Consider the following 22599-nt stretch of genomic DNA (forward strand, 5'->3'; position numbering starts at 1 on the left):
TGTTTAAGACATTCAGCCTTGTAGTGTGTATTACACTTGCCAGTTAGAATGTCCTGTCTCTTCTCTTCATCTATTAATGTTATTTGTTTTTAAATTTTATTATGAACTTAACAATGGAGAGCTGGGCAGGGGTTGAAGCTGAACGGGTTAAGAGTTAGGGAAGAGTGTGGCAGGCAGTGTAGTGTGGGTTTCAGATTTTGTGCTGCCACACACACAAAGTGCAGGAATGTTGACAGGAGTAAGGGACAGCAAGGCATTCCAAATTACAGGGTATTTAATGAGGTATAATAAAGCCTTGTGTACATAAGAAAATGAATGGCAATGAAAATTCATTGGCTTCTAAGCTAGTAAGTTATGTCTTAATTAGTAAACTGAAGCACATCTTATCTTGGGTCATATTGTCATGTGCAAAGATCTATAGTTACTGAGGTAGCACTACGAATTATCTTCAAGTCATGATCTTGATGTAAATCTTGTCTGCCTGTGCTTCTTCACAGGTTAAAGGATGGTCTCTGTGAAGAGAATCAGCTAGGACTGAAACTTAGCTTTGAATTCTGCTTATTGCAGGAAGCAGGACAATAATCTGTTTGAGAGGGAATGAGATATGAAAGTATAACATGGGGGGGTGAAGGGCACAAACTAAAATTGCCTTTCAAAAAATAAGCTTTAATGATATAACTCTGTGCTTATTTAGTGGACTTGTAAATTTATTTTTAAGTGTTTTTAATTCTTCAAGGCACACAGAGGAGGGTCAGGATTTTAATTTGTGTCCGTGAGCATTTGGTATGCAGCATAGAAGTGTGTGCGAATTTATTGATTGTGAATGGGAAAGCTGCTATCTTGAGCTAGGCTGTCTTAAAATATGAACAGTTCTGTGAAGGCTGCGAATAAAAAATAGTCTTGGTCCTACTATAAAATTTTGGGCGTATTTGCATTGTTTCTGTAACATTCATGGGGAGTGAAGAAGGCAGCAGCTCTGGACCTATGTAGTTCAGCAAGAACATGCTTCTACCCATTATTTTTTGTTAATATGATTCATGTGAACTTTACTGATTTTTAAAAGTCTATATAATAAATGAATGGTTATTTGGACCAGTGAAACAGCAGTGTTCAAGCACTGTCAAGAGTAAAAGATGTGTCACAGGTGAAAAAGCACAGTGAGCCATGTGGCAACCAACAATATGGAATGTCTCCTAAAGGTCTCCATTTTGGTACTTCCACAAGGTTACACAAGTTATTCCAGAACCTTTATGCCTACAATATTAAACATCTCTAATCTGATCAGTAGTGAGATAGCTCCTTCAAATGTTCGACCTCAAAACTCACCAGATTCTTTCACTGCATCTCTTTAAGCTCCTGTGAGCTGTGAAAGTTTGCCTTGCTCACCTGTGGAGCCTGCACCTGTGATTTGGATTCAAAGAAAAATATCTGCGCTTTCTACCAAGGGTACAAGGCTGATTCATCATTCTGTGATAAGCTCACATTTAGGCCAAGTACAGCTAAGCCTGAAGAAAAGCATTGATTTCCTGATCCACATCCTCTCTTGGCTCCTGAGTCTGTTTTTGGTTTACAGTGAACAAATGTAAATGATGTTCAAAATTCATCTTATGACTTTTGTGGTCTGCAGACATTGCTGAGGACATTAAGATGAGTCTCTAAAAATAGTATTGGATTATGAGAAACAAAAAGAACATTCCACTGGAGGCAGATGAATATATCGAGCACAAATACATGACTGCTGTGAGGCAGAACCTGCAAATTGGACTCAGATCCTTCCAAGGATTTGAACACTTCCCTCCTTGTTAGCACCTGACTTGCGCTGAAATGGAATGCCCAGATAGAACACAAATATCCTTGATCATGCAGTGCTCTGAATGAAGTCACTTGTCTGTCACTGTCATTCATCTTATTTGTTTGGGTCCATTTTAGAACTTTATGTAACCTGAAGTTAAATTTTGAATTTTAGGTTTTTGCAGTGTCACTAAGTCCAAAAAGAAAACATGACAAGAAAGCATTCCAGCATTTCCTAACCAGCTCTCCAACCACCAAGACCAAAGGCTCGTCAGTGGTAACTGAGTAGCAGAAGATACCCAGTCTATGTCTCCTCCAGGTACAGGTGCTAAGAACTCTTTGATTCATTCCTGTTGTTGGAACTTGATGCCTGGCCTGTATTCCACTCAGTACTGCTGAAGGCTACATTGTGACTACTTACACCAAAGCATGTGCACGTATTTTGGAGAAGAGATCCTGAGTTTTTATTAAAACAAATCCTAAATTCAGTGTGAAGACATTGGGATTTTATGTGTTTTAGGTTCTCCACAAGCATAATCAAATGCTAAGATTTTTTTTTCCACTTTTGAGTGGACTGGAATGTTATATTCAGCCTGAATTGCAGGATTGGCAAGAGCATGGAAGTGACTGATCTAACGGTCTTGGAAGCATGGATCCCAGAGTTTTGTGCTGTCATGTCACTCCGTCATCCTGGATTTGTCAAGAATGAGTTGAACAGTGCTGATGCCTTGTATTGATTGCAATATTGCAAGTACAGCCAGTTGTATCCATGGAGTCCTGAAAAGGTGTCTGGGGAGCTCCAAAAGGAGATGTAGCACAAAAGGACTTGCATGACCCACTTTCTACAGCGATGCAAATTCAAGTGTATTTACTTATCGGTTGCCACCTGAAGTGTGTCCTTCAGGCACTGGAGTCGGTTTCCTGGGCAACATATTCTATTCCACCTTTCCTATTTTGTGGTGCTTTTATTAATTTTTTTTAACTAAAAAGACCTGACAGTTGATTCCAGTGTCACTATGGAAAATGGATATTTAAAGGATTGGTGAAGAATGTTTGAATGATAAAAAATTTCTATTGGTGTTGAGAGCAAAATACTGCTGAATTTTTCACTGAAAAAATCTATAGTTTGAATGTAGCAGACCTTGGCTGTGTCTGCTTTGTGCTTAGTAGAGCTGCACTTAGCACATGTATTTTTAAGTGAGTTGATATTAGATATTAATCCTGCATGTCACGCAAAGCTAGTATAAGATTTTTGGATATTCCTTGTCTTTTGGATATTCCAGATGTTGCAGGGGAAACAGGATCTTGACTGCAAAGATACAGTCAGGTGATGCTTGTTTTCAAATTTAACACTTAAGTGCTTTTAATACCTCCCCAGTTTTGTTAGATTTTGATTTATTTGTTCTTGCAGTGCTGCTCAGAAACACATAATGATACACAGGAAGCAAAGAGGCTCTGGAAAATTTTGGGCAAGAATCTGCAGTGAAAGTTAAAAGTTACTAGAAGGTTTTTATGCCCTGGAATGAAAAAAATCCAGATAGTGTTTGCATTTTGTTTATTAAGAAATGCTGTTCCCCAGGGAAGCAGGAGTATTTTTATGCCAAACACTGAGGCTCACTGGTCTGTGTCTTTGCTCATCAGGTGTCAGGAGGGTTGGCTGCTGCCTGAGCCAGCTGCTTGATTTGCATCTCAGCTCATGCAACTACTGATATAGGGCCCAAGTGCCAAATTTGTGTCCCATCATGTCTGTGCAAACACAGTAGGAAGGGTTCTTTGGGAGACTTTCTTCACTGCTCCAGAAGTCTCATGAGCAGAGCACACTCTCAGTTCAGCCACACCCAGAGACATCTGTTGCAAACATAGAGATAAATTTCAGCAGATTTCTCTATTTTAATGGTGTAAATCAGAAGTGGCTCTTTGCAGGTACAGTTCTGATTCTGAGCACCATCCCTTCAGCAATCTAAATTCAGGATTCAGCTTCTAACTGAGGGTTTGAGCCAGCTCAGATCTGTGGAGAACCAGGGGTGGATGAGATTGTAGACCTTGGCTTGTCACCTGTGGATCTGTCCGTGTCCAGTTCCATCTGTGTTTATTCCCCATGCCATGAAAGGTGTGCCCTGATAGTGAACCAATCAGCTGGGCTAGAGGCTGACTGTGGGGAGTTGTGGGATTTTGGGGAGAGCTCATCAGACATTGGGATAATCAGACTTTGCATCATGTTTAGCTCTGGTGTTGTGAACATGCGTTTTAAAGTATGTGATGTGCAGAAAACTTCTCTCTGAATGCAAAGCCAAATGCTGAAAAGCCTAAACCCAAGTGTATGTCAGATCTGAAAGCTCACAAAAGAAATATTCAGTGACATCTATTTTCACAGATTCACAGCTTATTCTGAGTTGGAAGGGATTCACAAAGATCATCAAGTCCAACTCTTTAGTAAGTGGCCTGTGTGGAGACTGGACCCACCACCTTGGTGATATGTGCTGAAATCGCCATCAGAGGGAAAGACTGAAAATCTGTAACATATTGGTCATCAGATTAACAAAATTTATGCCTCTTCTGAAAATGGCCTTTGCAGTCCGTCTGTCCTTTTCAGGCCCAAAAACTTCTGCTCTGGTTTGTGCTGCAGAAGCTTTCTGAGTTCCATGGTGTCCTGTGAGCTTCTGAAAGGTCCAGTGCAAGTCTGTGACTCCAGAGGTTGGACTGGGGTACCCAGGGCAGAGGAGGATATTGCTGTTTTCCTTTGCTCCCTTGCTTGCTGTGGAAAGCCACTGGCAAGTCCTGTCCTTGCTCCAACTTGTAATGCTGCTGTTTGAGCCTGCAGAGGGTCTGGGACCAGTCTTGTGTGACTGAGGAGAGAAAGCAGCTCTACCCAAAGGGTTTGGCTGGATTAACTCATGGCGTTCTGGCCCTGGAGAATGCCTGTGTGTGGGCTGGGACAGCACTGATGTGTAGAACATCAGTACTTTACGTGTGTGAATGCTCCCCTGGTGGCAGCCCAGTCAGAAAAAATGTCTTTATTAAGGTGAGACCTTAATGTGTATAAAGAGCTGTGGGTGTGCCGTTACCCTGAGGAAATGCTTACACTTGTCAGTAGTGCCTGGTTCCTGCTTGCAGCTTTTGTCAATAATTCTGGAAACAATTTACCAACCACACAAATAATGTCATCATCACCTGTGTATTAAGAACCATGAGCCAAACAAAAGGCAAGACAGGATTAATCAGCTACCAACTAGTGCAGATTTCCTGAGGTTTTGCTGCTGATTATTCAATTGCATCATGTCAATTTTCTAACAGCCTTATTCTTAGATCGGTCTGTTCTCAGCATGGTGTAAAAACTGGGGCTGAAGTTACGCACATGCCTAGAAAACAGCTTTATGAACAATCGGCTTGAGACAAACATTTTTAATGTGTTTCCTTTCAAAATCAACTTTTAAGGCAATGTTTCCTTCCTTCCTGAATCTCCTGAATTAGGCTAGTGGGAAACAAAGCTATTTTAAATTCTCTTTTGTGTGTGCACCATTCCTGTTAGAAGCCATTAATCTACCTTTTGCATTTACAGGGCTGCTTAAAGGTGTCCTGGCACACAAAGTGATTTACAATGAATCCACACCTGAAGGGCTGTGATAGCTTTACTAGAGGGAGCTCTGTTTTCTGTCCTGTTTCTCATGGCGTTTTTACTTTTACAGAGTAGTTGTGTAGCTGTAGTTGTCTTGATTTGGAAAATGAAGATCCCAGTACCAGCCAGAGGCATGGACAGCTCTCTGCTGTGGATTTCAGGCTGCTAACTGGTACAATCCAGAGGAGCATTAATAATAAAATAAAGCATCAGAATAAAATATGAAAATGAACATTCTTGAGATCAAAAAAAGAGAGAACACAGTATTTTGGCAAGATGGTCATCTGTCCCTCAGCATCCATCAACAGTGTGGCATACTGTGACTGTGCCAGGGTTGGGGGAAGTGGTGCTTAGCAGATATAAATCTCCACGGTGAGGCTCGGGCTGAACATCTGTGGCTTGGCAGATGTGGAAGGGAGGAATTTGGGCTTTGGAGCTGTTCTGGCTGGGTGCCAGCAGACTCTGCTCTAGCAGGTAGGTGGCTGCTGCTCTCTGTCAAACACTGCAGGCTGAAATGTTTGCTTAAAGTCCTGTGAAGCTGGGGCTGTGTTCAAGAAAACAAGGGGAGAGGTTCTCCCTGCCTGCCAAAAGCTGGAGCTGTCCCGTGCGAGGTTGCTGCAGCAGGGGCAATTCGAGAAGGGGTTGGCTCTGCTCGGGGTTCGCTGTGGGCTCCAGAGCTCCCCGGTGCTGACTCTGTGGGGATCTGGGGTTTGACATCCTGGGGTGACAGCCCGGACATTCCCAGCCAGGGAGATGTGCTGACAGGACAGCAGCAGCGATCCTGCTCGGGAGCACAAAGTTCCTGTAATTACAGCAGCTTCCTGCCGTGCCAGGCAGCCAGTCCTTCATGGCCCTTTCCAGCCAAAATGTGCTCCGTGTGCAGTCTAATGTCTCAGACCTGGGCCAAGATTAAAGAGGCATTAGTACTGCTGCTATTTTCATCTTAATTGCAAAGCAGAGCAAACACCAGGTTGTGTGTCCTGAGCATGATTTAGCAACCTGTTAATATTTTAATTGCTCTGATTATTTGGTACTTGAAATAAATGGATATTTTTAAAATCTCTTGGCAGTAACTTCTGGAAAAAAGTCATTGCTTCTCATTTTGAAGGCATTTTGTCTTTCATGCTGAAGTACAGGAACATATGGTGCTACTTCTGAGGTAGCAGTTGTTTAAATATCTTTCCTTGTAAACTTTTCTGCAGAGCCATATAATTTTCTCCTGTAAAAAACATTCATACTGTTTTATAGCTACTTAATGGGATTATCATGTTTTTATAATTGCAAACTTTTAATGGATGTGGGTCAAGAAATTAAACTCTGAACCCTGAATAAGACAAATGAGCAGTAAGCAGTTAGAAACTCAAAGAGAGTAGTAAGAAATAGTGATAATAGTATAAAGCAAATAAAGTAGTTTATCAAAACACATCCCAGGTGTTTTGAAAGGGTCAAAAGAGTAATTTTATTTTTAAGCTGAGCTCTTGGGCTACCACTGGCAGTCAGTAGACACGCTAATACAGTGTCCAGAATCCTCACATGGAAGCAAGTTACGTCTGTTTGTGTTCAGTCTGGTGAACAGGTCTCCCAAGTCATGGTGTTCCTTCCATGGGAAGCTTGAGTCAGGAGCATGCATTAAAAGATGTAAACCAGCAGCACATTCATCTATATACAATGAAGGGAAACTAGAAGTGTTCCTGAGTGTGGCACAGCCTGGAGAGTCAGAGGAGTGGAATAACTGGAATATTCTGTATATTTTTTGTCTACATTGCTAGACTCTTACCCAGCATGAGAGATGATTAGTGAGAGGCTAATTGGCCTGTTAAATAAACATATTTAGAAGTGTATAAAGGATACGTATCTCAGGAATTATGCAGATCTAAAACCCTTCTCACACAGCAGTGGGAAATGCATTCCAGGGGCAGTGTGCCAGGCTCCCTCTCTGCTGCCTTGGACATGCTGAGCCAAGGCTGGAGCTCTTCACAAGCCTTAGAAAATGCTGCAGGGATGAAGCATCTCCAGAAGAGGAGGAGCTGGCCCAGTCTTGCCTGGGGGCAGAACTTCCTCCCCCTACGGGATCCCAGATGGAGCAGCAAAACACAATTGCTGGAAGCAGAAAGGCAGCAGTAGGATGGATTGCACAGGATCTCCCTTCTCCTGCAACTGGGCTCAGGACTGATTGCCATCTCCAGGGAAACATCACTCAGATGTGGAGGTGGCTTTTGTAGCTGTAATGAGAGCAGGCTGTGTTTGATGCTGGAGGTTTGGAGTCGCACCCTGCTGAGTGCAGACAATAGAGTTGCTCAGAAAATAGTTTCTGAAGGTTTTTTTGCACAGAAGAAAGTGGATGAGGTCAGACAGATTCAGAGTTATATCTAAGAGTGCACAGGTTGTAAAGCGAAGGACTGAAAAAACCAAAAATGTTAGAAGGACTCTGGGCAAGGGAAAATTCAACATAATCCAACTTTAAGTATTTGGATTATGACATTAACCCTTGTTTTGAGCAGTATTCCTGTTTCCTGAAAATGAAGGTGTGGGAGAGCAGAATTAGGTTACAGGATAACCAAAGCTCCAGCATTTCCAAGTTTGAAATGGTAGGAAAAGCTGTAGGTAATGATCACTTATATAGCACTTGTTTGGGGGTGCTGAATGCAACAACTGAAATGGCTGTCATTTTTCAGTCAGTCACAGGTATCCGTTTGGTCTCCTGCCCACCTCATTCTGCTGGCAGGTGGAAAACAGGACAGGACAGGAATTTATCATGGAGCCAGCCATGGTGGAGTGACCATTGTGGTGCTGCTGGTCTTCACCAGCTCCCAGGAGCTGCTCAGGATTTCTGCTTCCATAGCACCTCTGAGCTCCCTTTGGCTTTTGGTGTCTTGAGCATTTGGAGGAGCTCCTGCCAGTCTTTCTTTATGACTGTGAATGGGGTTTTGGCAGTCCTGGCAGCTGATAGTCTACAAAAGTTAATATATTTTTGTGTGGCCTCTCCTTCTCTATCAGCGTTCTCTGTGAAGCAGGATTCTTCCCCCATGTACTGGAAGGCAGAAATCTTTCATTATGGAGTATTTAATTTTTCAAATGACTGCTGCCACAGTATTAGTCAATAGTCTGTGTTAGTTGAACTCTGCTGCTGAATCTGAGCTTTCCTATTAAAAAAGGAGAAAGCAAAATATTTTTTGTATCCTTTTACTAAATTAATCTTAATGATTTGTGCAAATCATTTCTATGAGCTTGATTATTATTGCTGGTGGAAAAGCAATTACATTGGAAAACAAACCAAAAGTCTATAGTGAGATTAAAGCCTACAGTTCCAGATATTTTCCTTGATTTATTTTTGATTGTGGGTGATTTATTATTTAGAGTGAGATAGGGATCTAGGAATTTCTCCTGACTCCCCTTGTTAGTCCCTGCCTAGCAGCTGTTTGAACCTTATGGCACTAAGAAATTCCTACAGGTGCCTGCACTTTGGGGCTTGGAAAAAAAACCCAGGTAAAGTGAATCTGTAAGAATCTGATGGTTCATTTGATATGTGGCCATACAGGGTAGCAGGTCATTTAGGGGATCCACTTGTCTCATTTTAATTCAACTAGAAAATGCTTACTCAGCTGCACAAATAGGACTATCCATCTGTACACCTATTATGTGATCAGATTAATTAAAGTAAAAGCAGTGAATTAACTTCAGTTACAAAGGCTGCCCTGAATTGCTCAGTAATAATTTAATCCTATGTTACACAGGTAGAAGGCACCATATAACTAACATGTTAAACTACAAATTTCTCATCCAACATGAATTTTGAGGTTTTTTTATCTTGTTTTCAGCATTGTCAAGGAGCTTAGCTAAATAGCCTCTACAAAAGTAGAAGGCTTGAAAGCTTTATTGAATAATTTTGAATGCTTAGTTTTAGCCTTAGGACTATTTCTAACTATAACCTGAACTAACTACCTTTAATCTTTCAGTTTGTCTAGGTGTCATTCTGATAAATTTAACATGAATCAAAGGTACTGTGGGATAGAAAGCTTTCTTGGGGGGTAAGAAAAGAAATAGTTTTGGTTTTAACTGCACAGGTTAATATGAAATTGTCTTTCTAGTTTGAAAACAGAAAGTGATCATGTGCAGTTGCCTGGGAGCATCCATCCTGCCATCCTGCTGCCAGGGTGTTTATGAAGAGTCAAAATGTTTATCAGGGAGGGTTTTTGTATTTCCAATGTCACTGTAAGGTAATATGTACTTTTCAGGGAAATACCTGTGGGCTGCATTTGTTCACAGCCACCACACCCCATTCCCTCCATGTTCCTGTACAGGGTTCCAGGTTGGATGTGAAGATCTTAGTGGGAAATTTCAAGTCTGTACCCAAGGGATAGTCAGTACACTGGGAAGGTGCACTGGGGGTAACACAGAGCTTGTTCTGTAGCTGTACAAATAAGCTCAATATTCAAATGCACAATCTCTCTGAAATACCACAATAAGGGAGAAAAAAGAATTAATACAAGTGTTGCCAATCCATTACTGTACTGAGGGCAGGAAATCAGCCCTGCTCTCTGCCACAAAGTGATACTATGGAAGTCTGGGAACCATCCTTGCTGGGCATCAGGCTCTGCCTAGTGCTTCAAAGAAGAATTGTGCGTGACTTGCACCCAAGCTGTGTGACAATGTGTGATTGCATTTCTGGAGATTGGAACTGTGTTTTTTTCTGTTTCCTTTTGACATCACTCTGGTGACAGCTGAGGGTCAGCAGTGTTTGCTAAAGAGATAATGGTAGGCTGATGGCCCCTCTCCTTGAGGAAATGCAGATTTTAGTCACTGATAATTAAAAATTACAATTACTGTGTGATCTTGAGTGTACTTTGGAGCTTTTTTCCTCTTAAGCCAAGGAATTTCTTAAAGCATTTCACTGGAAAATGGAACTAGATGGAGAAACATGGTGGTGGTTAAGTTGTGGAGAGAGTGAAGTGTAGAAAATATCAGGCTCCTGCACGGTGTGGATGAAAGGAGGCAGAGATCTCTGAAGGTTGCTCTTGGGGAAAGAGGTTTATTGGGGGTGCAGAGGGTCCTGCCTCGTGCTCCCAGACGCAGCACGTGGCGGGCCCTGAGAGGGTGGGGAAGGGGAGAGACAAAAGGATGCTCCAGGAGATGGGAAGCTCCAAGAGGAAGGAGGAGGTTCCAGGAGGGGAGGAAGTTCCAAGAGACCGCGTGGCCCCTTGAAGCCTACTTATAAAGGGGCTTTGAGGTAGGTTGGAATAAGGCATGGCCAATGGGGTTACAGACATTTGATGTCCCAAGGGAGGGATAGAGGTGCGGGGTGAACCATACATCTTTTGGGGGGTCCATTTCACCCCAGGACCCATTCATAGGCAGGGGCATTGTCCGGCTAGCTGGGAGAACTGTTCTCATCCCGATGTATTATTTATAAACAATTATATTTATCTATCATCTGCAACAGTGAAGCACAGGACTGTGGAACCTGTGGATGAAGTTCTGCTGTGTTGCAATTACTCCTATGGGCATCACAGGAACAAACATGGTGCAGTGGTAAGCCCAGAATCTTGAGGGTAAATAATTCATTGAATATATACTAACATGATATAATATATACTAACATTCTGGTTTAAATATCTTGAATGAAAACAGCATAATATGCTTTTTCAGTCACTCCCTTCATTAAAGTTGTAAAAAAGAAAAATCAAGGAAATACTGAGCTTGGATTGTTGAGCCTGTTTTCCTGCCAGGAGTGGAGTCCTTGAAGCAGGAATAAGAATTAAGATTGCCAGGAGGAACAACTGACCTTTCAATGCTTGGGGTGCTGTAAGTTGGCAGATCACAGGGGTACTTCCAAAGCAGAGCTCCCAGCCTGTTCAACCCCATTTTGATGAAAAATGACATGTCAGAGGGAGAGGGGATGTTTATCTTGCTGCAAAGAATCATTCACACAATGATTATCTTGATTTTATTTTCACAGGAACATATGTTTTGTGTTTAATCGTCAATGCCTTCCTTAGGTCTTTGCTTCCCACCATAACTAAAGTATGAAAAATCAGTGGGAATACAGTGAAGGAAACAGGTGGGGTTGGAAAAAAACCTTGGCACAGTTGGCCACACATAGAACATCTTTTAGAGCATTAACAGGGGTGAAAAAGTGTGGCCAGTAAACCAGAGGGGGAAGAGATAGAGGGATTTGGCTTTAATTTCATTTTTAGTGGGAAGAAAAAATGAATTTGTATGAGAAATTGATCATACACAGTTTGATCCTCTTGCAGGAATTTTGCCATTGATTTCTGGAGGAATGGGATGTGCCACCTTGTTTGCCTGAGACTGTGCATTTTTCTTGGTACAGAGTAATTCACTTACACTCCAAAAAGCCCCAACTCAAACAAAAACTGACACAAATAAACAAAATCTACTTCACTGCATGGAGACTAAATTAGCTTTTAAATCTCTAATATGATTGTTACGGAGGCTGAGGAAAGGTTCTCTTGAAATTTTGCTACTCGGACTAACTCCACATTGTTCAGTAGTGGCAATGGTTAATTCATTTTCTAAAGATCACGTAGATACATGAGGCTGAAACCTTGTGATTTATTTTGAGCTCTGAGGAATATAATGTGAAAACCTATTCAGGTTTTACTGGCTGGCCAGAGACTGCAGTCAGTTTAATGAGACACAGCTAAATTTACCATGATAAAGTGCTGCTCCATGCACAGAATAGATGTTGTGGTCCTGTGCTGGTGATTGATGATTTATTACCTTCAAAACTGTAGAACCAATGTGCGGAATTAATTTTGAGCGGATTATTCATTATTTTTACCTCCTGGAATCTTGTACGATTGGTAAATATAATTTAAAATTTAAAAAAATCCAAACACAAAATTTAACTCGGATTTTTGGGTTGTGTATTTTAGAACACCCCCTTTTCCCCTGAGGTGTTTTACAAACCTAATGTAGCACCAGTTTTGTGCTGCAGAAGTTGTTTATAGCTCACTTTATTTGGTTTGTTATCAAATTACTGGCTTTACTCTGTAAAGCTCTCAAGGGACTGAGTGAAGCTCCAGTGTATGGATGAGCCCTCTGTACGTGGTCCTTCATTCCCAGGCAGTCCATGGGCTGATCCCAGCTGACAGCCCTCAATGTGGAACCCCAGGCACTGGGACTCCACTCACAGGGAAATGCCTACAGCAGGGATTGATCAGAATGGGAATTTTCACTTTCCAGTCTTGGTTAAAGCTCCTGCTTTAACTGTTTAACTTCTGGGGAGAAAAACTTGCTCAAGCAGAGGGTTAGATCTAGAAAACTGAGAGGAGAATCCAGCCAGCAGGAGATGGAGAGGGGAGAGGTGTGTTAGAGGCAAGAAAAATTATTAAATGTGCTGTGGTTGTCTCTCTGACAAGCACACCATGACACAGAGTTTTGGGGTTTCTTCGAATGCAAGCAAGCCTTGGGTCTGCCTCTTGCACTGTGGGGATTTGAAAAAAACCTGTGCTGCTCCCCCAGTGGGTTCCTTATGCTCAGGGCTCTGTAAAAATGCAGATTTATGTACTAGCCTGTCCTGGAGGTCTCATTTTGGCAATGCTGGGTCTATAAGCTGAGCTGCTGATGAGCAGCTCAGCCAGAGTCCTGCTAGAGCAAAGAGCAGCTCAGCTTGGCAGCATCAGCCTCCAGGACTGTTCGTGTCTGCTGCTGCAACCATCAGCTGTGCTTCCCAAATCCAGGGAGTTAGGCAACATAGGATATGTGCTCTGACAGGCTCCACAGCAACTAGATGTTGGATTTAGGTGGAATTCTGTAGGTCCTTAAGCAGTTTTGGTCCTTGCCCTAGAGAGCTGAGGTGAGCTAATGACTTTGCTTTGTGAGAGGATGTTTCATAATCCTCCTTTAAGCTTGGGCTCCTGTGCAGGTCCGAGGTGACACAAGGGCTCAGCAGTGTCTTAGCTGACAAAAGCAAAGGCTCTGGGTTTAATTTAATCCTTTATTTATTTAAAAGGAAAGAAGCTGTACTTTTGCAAACAAGGCTCTTCTCAGCATCTGAAAGCTGGGCAGAGTCAGTCTGGATCGTTACCTGGATTTTTAACCTCTGGAAATAACACAGGTGAGCTTGTGGTGGAAAAACCATTATCTTTTGTGTCAGTCATAAATACTGTGAGGGTAAAGGTTGAAATATTAAACTGAGATTCTTTCTGCTTGCTCTTTGAAATACCAAAGACCAAGAGCTTGAAAGCTTTTCCAAGGCTTTCTGCAAACATTGGTGGTGGAATTATCATTCACTTTTTGTCAGGAGCTTCTGTGTGGTGCTGTAAGGAACCTGTGCTCCAAGCAAACACAGCCCTGTATCCTCCTCTCCTTCGAGTCCTGAAGCTGATTTGTGTTCTCTCATCACAGCACCTATTTATTCTCTTTATCACAACCATCTCTTTGGCCCCTTGTCCCTGTCACTCTGCTGGTGGTTTGGTAGATAAAATAGATTTAGTTACAATCAAAAATGCCTGCTGAGGGTAGGCATGGTGCAAGACTATGTCAAGACAAATTGTTCCATGCTGGGGGAAAACCTCCCTTCTCTGACCTGTTTTCTCTTTTGGAAATTCTCTTTCCCTTATGCTTCCCTACATATCTTCAGAAACTTCAGTGCTGAAGAACTTTATGATCTATAAGTCAGTTTTTTGGCCTTCATCTTTAAGTAAATAAGTATCAGGTGACTCTGCTTCTCCGACTTGCAGCTGCTCACAACTCCTCTATCCATTACAGACACCAAGCCCTGCAGTGCAACAATCCAGGGAATATTCTGTTTGGTAAAAATCAATCATCATGTTCTTTCTATATCTCCCTGTTTTGTTATCTGTCATCTTGAATTCATCAGAATGATCCATGTTTGGGTTTTCATCCCTAAATCTGGCCAGACTGTCTGACAAACAACAGTGGCTATGAGAAAGTTTCCTTAAAGGGCTCTTGGCACTCAGTCTTCACTCCTGGAAAAATTGTGAAAAAATGAAAGATGTTGTGGGAGACATGGGTTTGTTTTCAAGGACTGAGCTTTATGCTCAAGGTAGTCATAGAAGAGTGCTTTCAAATTACTTATGTCTGGAATGTGAGTTAATCAAACTTCTACTATGGAAATTTTTTTTGTATTGGAGGAATGTATCTGAGGTCAAAAATATTTTTGTCTTCCTCAGCTGCCAAATCTCTGTGGGTTCTTTGTAGCTCTCTGAAATGATTCTCATGTGGCAGGACCGGTGCTGTGTGCTCTTCCCTGGGCAGGACAGAACAAACCTGCCCAAACTGAGCCCTGTTTGCAGTTCCTCTGGAATGGGCTTCCCATATCTCTTGGAGGTGTTCTGCCATAACATTCCAGGTGCTCAAGGCATGAACTTCAAACACTTCTCAGCCTTGGCTTTGTTTTAATGCTAAAATACATTTTACTGATTTATTTTGCAAATGCTGCTTCAGTTTCTCTTCTGTCTCCATGGTGTGCTCCTCACTTTCAACAGAAATAATAAACCTTTATATTATTATTATCAGTAATGGGGGAAATTAGCATAGTTCTGTGTAGCAATTGCTGCCTGCTCCAGGATGGATTGAGGCGAGAGATCTCTGAAGTTTGCTCTTGGGGAATAAGGTTTATTAGGGATGCAGAAAGGTCCTGCCTCGAGCTGCCAGACGCAGCACGTGGTGAGGCTTAAGGAGGTGAGGGAAGGGAGAGACAAAAGGATGCTCTAGGAGAGGGGGAGTTCCAAGAGGCCGTGTGGCCCCTCGAAGCCCCCTTTTCAAGGGGCTTCAAGGTGGGCTGGAACAAGGCTCGGGCCAATGGGGTTACAGGCACTTGATGTTTTAGGGGAGGGTTACAGGTGCAGGGTGAACCATACATCTTTTGGGGGGTGAGACGGAACAGTCCATTTGACCCCTGGACCCATCCGTAGGCAGGGGCATTGTCCAGCTAGCAGGGAGGACTGTTTTATATTGGCTATATTATTTATGAATAATTATATCTATCCATTTTCTGCAACAGTTCTGAATCTCATTGTAAGTTCAAAATCCCTTATGGATACTATCAGAAGAGACACCACAGTTTGTTACTATCCTTGAGACAGGAGCTCACGTCTATCATTGATGGGCGATGATCAAGCTTCTCTTGCTCAGGAGGGGTGAGATGTGACTGATAGAACAGTTGGCAGACTGGGCTTCATTTTTATATCAGAGAGATGCTGTGTGTTTCAGTGTTGGTAGTGTCCCTTCCCTGGATATTTAGCAAACAAAAATGGTTCCTCAGGGTAGGACAAAGGGTAAACCAGCCTTTGGCCAAGAGCAGCATATGCATCAAAAATGCTACTTTTTGGAATATAATTAATTAATATAATTAAAATGCCTAAAAAGCTGGGTGTTGTCAGCAAGGAATGAGAGATGATATTGAAACAGGATAAAACTTGTGATAGAAAACACTGTAGGATTCATAGCCTAGTTTAGATGCCTTTTAAAGCAAGGAAAGATGATTTACTGTACTTCCTAAAGCCAGTATCATTCCAGCTTCTGGTTCTGGAAATTCAGATAACTTGAGCTTTGTGGTCTTGATTAAATCTTGACAAAGTTCTCTCTCTCTTTCTGATACACTTGCAGAAGCTTTATCCTTATATCCCAGGGCAGAATTTGGATTTGATGCCTCCCTGAGGATGTATTACACTTGGTATTACATGCCCACTTTGCATGGCATGCTTCAACTTAGCTTTTCCTGGTTGAAAGGCAAAAAAATAGTAGAGAAGGAATGAATGTCTTATATTGGAAATCCAGAACTAATCTGAACCAGCTCCATGAGTGTGTGAAGTTGTAGTTTCTCTGTACCTGCTTTGGTGGAAGGTTTGTTTTTAATCCAGAGGGAACAAAAATGAAACTCTTGTACATGAATTAAGCAAAAACCCCCAAATATTTGCCTGACTAATGAGTAAATAAATTTGTTTAATGGTGTGGGTTTTTTTATTTTTTTTTAATATTCTTTTCCTTAAAGAAAGCAAACTGAAATCCTTCCCCCCAGCTGAGGTTTTGCAGGTGGGCAGTGTCAGCAGGAAGGAGAAGTCTCTGAAGGACAGGAGGATAAGGGAAAAGGGCACTGTATAGTTTTCTAGGCTGTATTCCTTACACTTAATGCAATGAGTGGTTAAAACAATAAGCAGGTTTGGTGTCAAGTTTTGGAGATATTGTACCAGAGCCAAGAAAAGGGGAGAAAGGCAGGAAGCACTGGAATGTGTTGAGGGCTTCTCTGATAGAACACATAAATAGTAACTGTTTCAAAGGGAAAGTAGAGGTTGCAGAACAGCAAAACTCTGAATTCCTGTCAGGGCTGCTTTGAGTTGTGCTGAGCGTGCAGGCCCTGGAAACACATTCAGTGTCAGAGCAGGAGAGGAGTGCTCTGCTCAGGATGAAGCCTCAGGTTTTAGCATTTATATTTTTCAGATTCTATTCTGCTTTAGTGTGTAAGTCTAGGCTTCATATTAGGGGATAGTAAGCTCTCTCCACAGAATAGGTAGACAAAGCAATTCCTTCCCTAGCTGGGGACCCAAGGACAGTCACTCCAGATCTCAGGCCCAAGATCATAAACAGCGGTGGACGGAAGAGAAAAAACAAGAAGGATGGGACTTCATAGCCTAAACCTGTAATTGGACAATTAGTTTCAATATGTAAATGGACCAGAATTTATAAAAGTGAGAGAGATCCTGTGACTTGTTCTCCAGTTTGTGGCCATTTTGGGTTGTGCTGCCCATGGTGGATCTATTTGAGACCTCTTCATAAATCCCTATTTTATTATTTAGCTCCATCTAGTCTCTGTTGTAGGTCAGCCTTCACGAGACATAAAGGAGTCCTGTCCCCCCCGTGGAGGAGCAGGTTGAGGCTTCCTCAGGGAGAGATAGCCCAAACCACATGCCAGCAGCTGCTGCAGTGTCACATGCGAGTGCCACAGCTTGATCCTGAGCTGTGGGGACACTGCATGTCGTGTCAGCACAGAAGTGGCCAGGAATATGTTGCAGTGCAAGTAGTCTTGCTGCCTACACTATTTTTATTTGCCTAGGCAGCATCTTGATGAAATCAAGGAAGACTGAATCTGTTTAAAATTTTGAAGTTGAAAGGAAATAATAATTATGCTTTTCTTGAGGCCACTTCTCAGCCATTTCTTCACTTCTTTAATAAGAGTGGGATCTGAGTGCAGGAGCTGGGCTAATCTGATTTAGTAATAGCTGGAATGTTGTGGAAGATATATAAATATGATTATCCATAGATAATCCAGCCAGGATGAGAACAGTTCTCCCAGCTAGCCGGACAATGCCCCTGCCTTTGGATGGGTCCTGGGGTGAAATGGACTGTTCCATGTCACCCCCCAAAGACATATGGTTCACCCCGCACCTCTATCCCTCCCCTAAAACATCAAATGTCTGTAACCCCATTGGCCATGCCTTGTTCCAGCCCACCTTGAAGCCGCTTTATAAGTAGGCTTCAAGGGGCCACGTGGTCTCTTGGAACTTCCTCCCCTCTTGGAACCTCCTCCTTCCTCTTGGAGCTTCCCATCTCCTGGAGCATCCTTTTGTCTCTCCCCTTCCCCACCCTCTCAGGGCCCGCCACGTGCTGTGTCTGGGAGCACGAGGCAGGACCCTCTGCACCCCCAATAAACCTCTTTCCCCAAGAGCAACCTTCAGAGATCTCTGTCTCCATTAATCTACACTGTGCTGGAGCCTGCTATTTTCTACATTGGAATACAGAGATTTTTTTATTTAGCTGTTTATGCATCTTAATACATCTTGTTCCTTTCACTTTCTTTCATTTTTCTCCCCAAAAGAGTTTTAAGAAATGCAAAGACACTGTAATGAGGCGGGAAGAAAATGACTCCTGACCATAGAGCTGTGGAAATTAAATCTCTCCTTTCTTTTTCCTTCTCTTTTACTAGAGAAGGACCTTATGAATGTAACTCCATGCAACTAGCCCCCTGCAGCCACAGGGGATGGGAAATTATTTGTGTGGGTGTTCCAAATCACCAGATAAAAGAATAAAAATAGAACAGATGAGATGCCAATCACTTAACTAATTTAAGGTGGCATAATGCAAAGAGCATGTATGATGGAGAATTTGGCTTCATTTTGAGATCTTCAGGGCATTTAATACATGACATCAAATAGCGACAGCTCTTCTGAAGGCTGCAAAGATTTGGAAGTGGCCACCCCAGTGATGCAGAAGTTTTTCTTTTCCATCTTCCTTCCGTACTCTGACTTGACTGCTTAATAAAATAGTCCATTTTACCTGGTAAGCTCAGCCAGTGTATTTAATGCAATTCATGGTATGGGTTTGGCTAAAGCTGTGCTCTACACAGTGGATCTGGTTACCAGGTGCAGCAGAATTTCAAAAATGAGATGAATTAAACTGTGGAAGGAGTTCCCTGGGTCTGACCAATCATCTTTGGGGTTCCAAGTGAAGGAATTCAAGCTCCGTACCATATTTCATAGGTTCTTTTATTTAGAAGTAAACAGCTCAGCAGGGATCTCTTAGCCTGATATGAAATTCCAACTTGATGGTTTTCTGATAAATAGTCTGTCTCCTGGCCTTTGCTGAAGCTCTAGGAAGAAATGCAAGCTGTATGTAAAGCTGCAAGCAGAATAAGCTATATTTCACTTTTATAGGTATTTTTACCAGCAGTTATTTTTATTGTGCCCAGACATTAACCCCACTAATTTTCCTTTTGTTCTTTAAAGGCTTAAAACTAAAGCTTATCAAAAGACAACAGACTTTTCAGTATTTTCTGGGAAGTAAAGGAAAAATCTCATGAAGAGGTATCAGTTAAAACCAGGATATCCATCATTTTACATCCAGTGGGCTGGGTATGTTGCTTATGTTTGAGCCTTTCAGCTGCAGCTTGGGCTCTGTAGGAGTCTGGGTGGGCAGAGCTGTTTTGTGTCAACTTCAAACAGGTGAGGGTGTGATGCACATGGAGTTAAACACCTCTGACTTAGAAGAGCATCTGTGTTGCTCTGCATTTAATTTGCACTTGAAAATATGTCTAACAGGTACATGGGTTTGCATAAACCCTGACAATGAGGTGGTCCTTATGCTGAGTTTGGAATAATTTCATTAAAGAAAAGGAGGCAAATACCTTTATATCTATGTAGACTAAATCTCCTTTCCTCTAATTTTCATCACTGTGCATTTTGCTCTTCACTAAGTGCAGGAGCAGGTCCCCCAGCCCTGGTCCCTGGGTTCTTGCTGAACCAGTGTGAGAGCAACCAAGGAAATAAATACCTCCAAATTTGCCCAGAAAGTGGTTTTTGCTGTCAAAAAAGTATTGAAGTATTGACCTTGCAGATGAGTGGGAGCTGCTGGTCCCTTGCTGCTGAGTGCTCCTGCTGTTGTTTCCTGTGGGCTTCACTGGGGAAGCACTGGCATTTCAGCTGGGGGGGGATCCTGCTCCTCACTTCGAGTCTGCTGTCAGAAACCCAGGTATTTATAGCACATGCATCCCTGTGGAAAGTGCTACTATTGTATTTGGGACACTTTAGTTCTATATTTAACTCTGTTACCTCCAGTGAAAACCCTCACATTCTGCCTGTTAATTTTCCTTAGCTTGCTCACAGCTCATGCCTCATGTCACTTCTTTTTGCCTCTAGACAGCTACTGCCATATGTCTGTAGGTTCCAAAACAAGGAGAATGAAGGAACTTTCAGGCAAGTGATGAGATTAAATTGACACAGTGCAGGACTGGAGCTGAAAATGTTAGACTACTATGCCTTCTCAAATGCCCTTTTACCAGCTAAGAAAATCTGCCTTTAAAAGATGGTTGGGACTTGAGAGTGACATTTAAAAGTGAACAAAGGGAGCATCTGCAGAATTCACAACCAAGGTGTGAGTGAGATCGGGAAGAAAACCCTAGTGATTGACCAGAGGTTTGTCCCAGAGGAGGTCTCAAATATTTGTACTAATGTCACTATTTTAGCAAAAGATTCAAATGTCTCTGGGAGCAAAACCACACTCTGGATGGTGTTAGCTTTAGAAGTGAGTTATGCCTGGGAAAACAAACTTACTCAAGATGATCCCACAGCAAAACAAACTTATTTGAGATCAGCTTACTTGAATATCATAAATTAGTCCAATTCCACTAGAATTTGATATCAATTAACTTAAATACAATCTAAATACAAATGCATGTGTTTGTATAAGCTTCATTGTTAAAAATAAGTGAAGCTCTGGTCATCTCCTCCTTGGGGACAAAATATGAATTAATTGGTCAGGGATAACTGGAAAAGGCTATAATCTCTGAGGACAGGCAGAGGGGAAAGTGAAAATGAAAATGAGTAAATGCAAAAGACAAATTGAAGCTTCATTTAACTTCTAGAAGATGTTGGAGAAGCTCTATGAAATGCAGTAGCCAGAAATTCAAAAGCAATGAAAGAAATAAAGTTGTTGTTTGAACATAGAAATAAAATTTGATACTTAGAAGCAATTCATAATAGCAAAAAGACTGAAATGTGGCTATTAAGAACTCAAGAGTGGCAGAGCAATCTGGCTGCAGCTCAGTGTGCCAGCTCCTTTGTGCTGCAACACCAACTTGAGTGGACCATTTAAAAGCTTTACTCTTTTATACTGAAGCTTCATTTCATTCTCAAGTCCTAATCCATCGATTGTTGGTAATTTTATAATAGATTAGGCACAGAGCTTTGCTTGTTTGGAGGGGATCCCTCCATGCAGAGCCTGCCTGCATTTGCAGTGTAGGTACAGGTTGTGTGCCTGGTTTGACTTGCGCTCCTGTGAGCTCACCCTGAAGGTGATTTTAAACAGTCTTATTTTACTGCAGTGACTGGTTATGATTAAGGGACTTTGCAAGTAGAAATTTGTTTGGGCTAGATGTGCAGATGTAACACCACACAGATTGCAACATTCTAAAGATACACACGTACCTCTCTGTTAAAATGTGGCTGAGCAGTCAGAGAAGAGGTCGGCAGAAATAAAATATGAAACAAGGGAGGAGCACTCCACCCGTGTCTAGAAATGAGAGGGATGGCATTCCTTCCTACAAATGCACCAGGATCAAGAGGAAAGAGGCCACAGGACTGTAGAGTCTTACCTTTTTTTTGTTAGGGTTGGGATTAAATATGTGGTATTTCTTGTTTGGACTTAGATGATTTAGTTCTATTTGAACTACACACTCATAATCTTAGTTCTATAATTTAACTTTGGAAGTCTTCTTTATGGCCTCAGGTCAAATGTAGTGTTTTCTTGGGGGTCAGTGCCTGTCAGCACAGAAAGTCTAAAATTCTCAGTAACCAGGGCTCTTACACAGGACCATAAAGGAAGAGGTGCAGTATGTACAACCCCTTATTTTTACACTCACTTGTCTTCCACTCCCCTACCTGCTTACCAGCCTTAATATGTTTTATCTAAGGCAATAGATTGAAATGAAAAATTAAATTAAAAGGGACCAAGTCAACAATTTTTCCCTTGCAGCTTCCTGCAGGGTATAGATTTGGGTCATTTGAAGGAATTTAAATTCTTAACTAGAAGTAGGTGAAAGGTTGCTGTTTTGTCTGTCATTTTGTTGGAAGTGTAATAAACCACAGGTAACAGGCGAGGATGTTATTGCTCTCAGGTTGATAAAATCTGCTGCTCTATTCTTTTAAATTACACAACTGCCAAATTATAAACAAACTCCATGGAACACAAGGAGTTCTTATGAATTTTATCTCTTTCATTTTGCCGTGCTCAATCCTGCCCTTTATTAAAGCACCCAAGGGATGGACAGTGAGAATCGGGAAATCTCTTGCTGTTCCCAGGGGCCTCCTCCACCTCTCACTTATTGGACTCCTTGTTTTCACTAAAACTGCTATCTCTCTTGTAGGAATTGTGTTGTGCTGCCAGAAACACACACCTGCAGGGAGGGGAGGTGGCACTTCCCCAGTGATGGGGATGTGCAGACTGTGCCCTCTTTGGTATCTTCTGAGGGATATGAAAACCACCTCTGAAGCACTGGAAACTTTCCTGCTTTGTGCCTTTCTCATGGATATGGGATAAATCCCATCCTGAGACCTTACTGCAGAGTGAAGTCATGAGCAGTGCTTTGAAAGGGATTCTAGGTCACAGGGGTTTTTTAAATTTTATTTTATTTTACTTCTTAAGATACAAATTTAGAAACTCATTAAGGCTTTGTCCTTATGGATTAGACATACTTAAAACAATGGCAGGATTTT

At 42.0% G+C, this 22599-nt stretch overlaps 1 protein-coding gene across 6 annotated transcripts in view; it reads left to right on the plus strand.

Moving 5' to 3' along the window:
- CCDC85A (coiled-coil domain containing 85A) overlaps nucleotides 1-22599 on the plus strand; it is a 134359-nt gene that overhangs the window by 10246 nt on the left and 101514 nt on the right. Inside the window, exon 3 of one of the 6 annotated variants that reach the window (XM_085575759.1) lies at nucleotides 1967-4350. The exons of the other annotated variants lie outside the window; for them this stretch is intronic. Coding sequence (XP_085431885.1) covers nucleotides 1967-2004 — 38 coding nt within the window. The 3' untranslated portion in view covers nucleotides 2005-4350. Of the gene's footprint in view, nucleotides 1-1966; nucleotides 4351-22599 lie in introns of those variants that run through there. 6 annotated transcript variants of the gene reach the window in all.

This window comes from Lonchura striata, chromosome 3 (assembly GCF_050655825.1).
Source record: "Lonchura striata isolate lonStrDom1 chromosome 3, ASM5065582v1, whole genome shotgun sequence".
NCBI classification, from domain to species: Eukaryota; Metazoa; Chordata; class Aves; order Passeriformes; family Estrildidae; genus Lonchura; species Lonchura striata.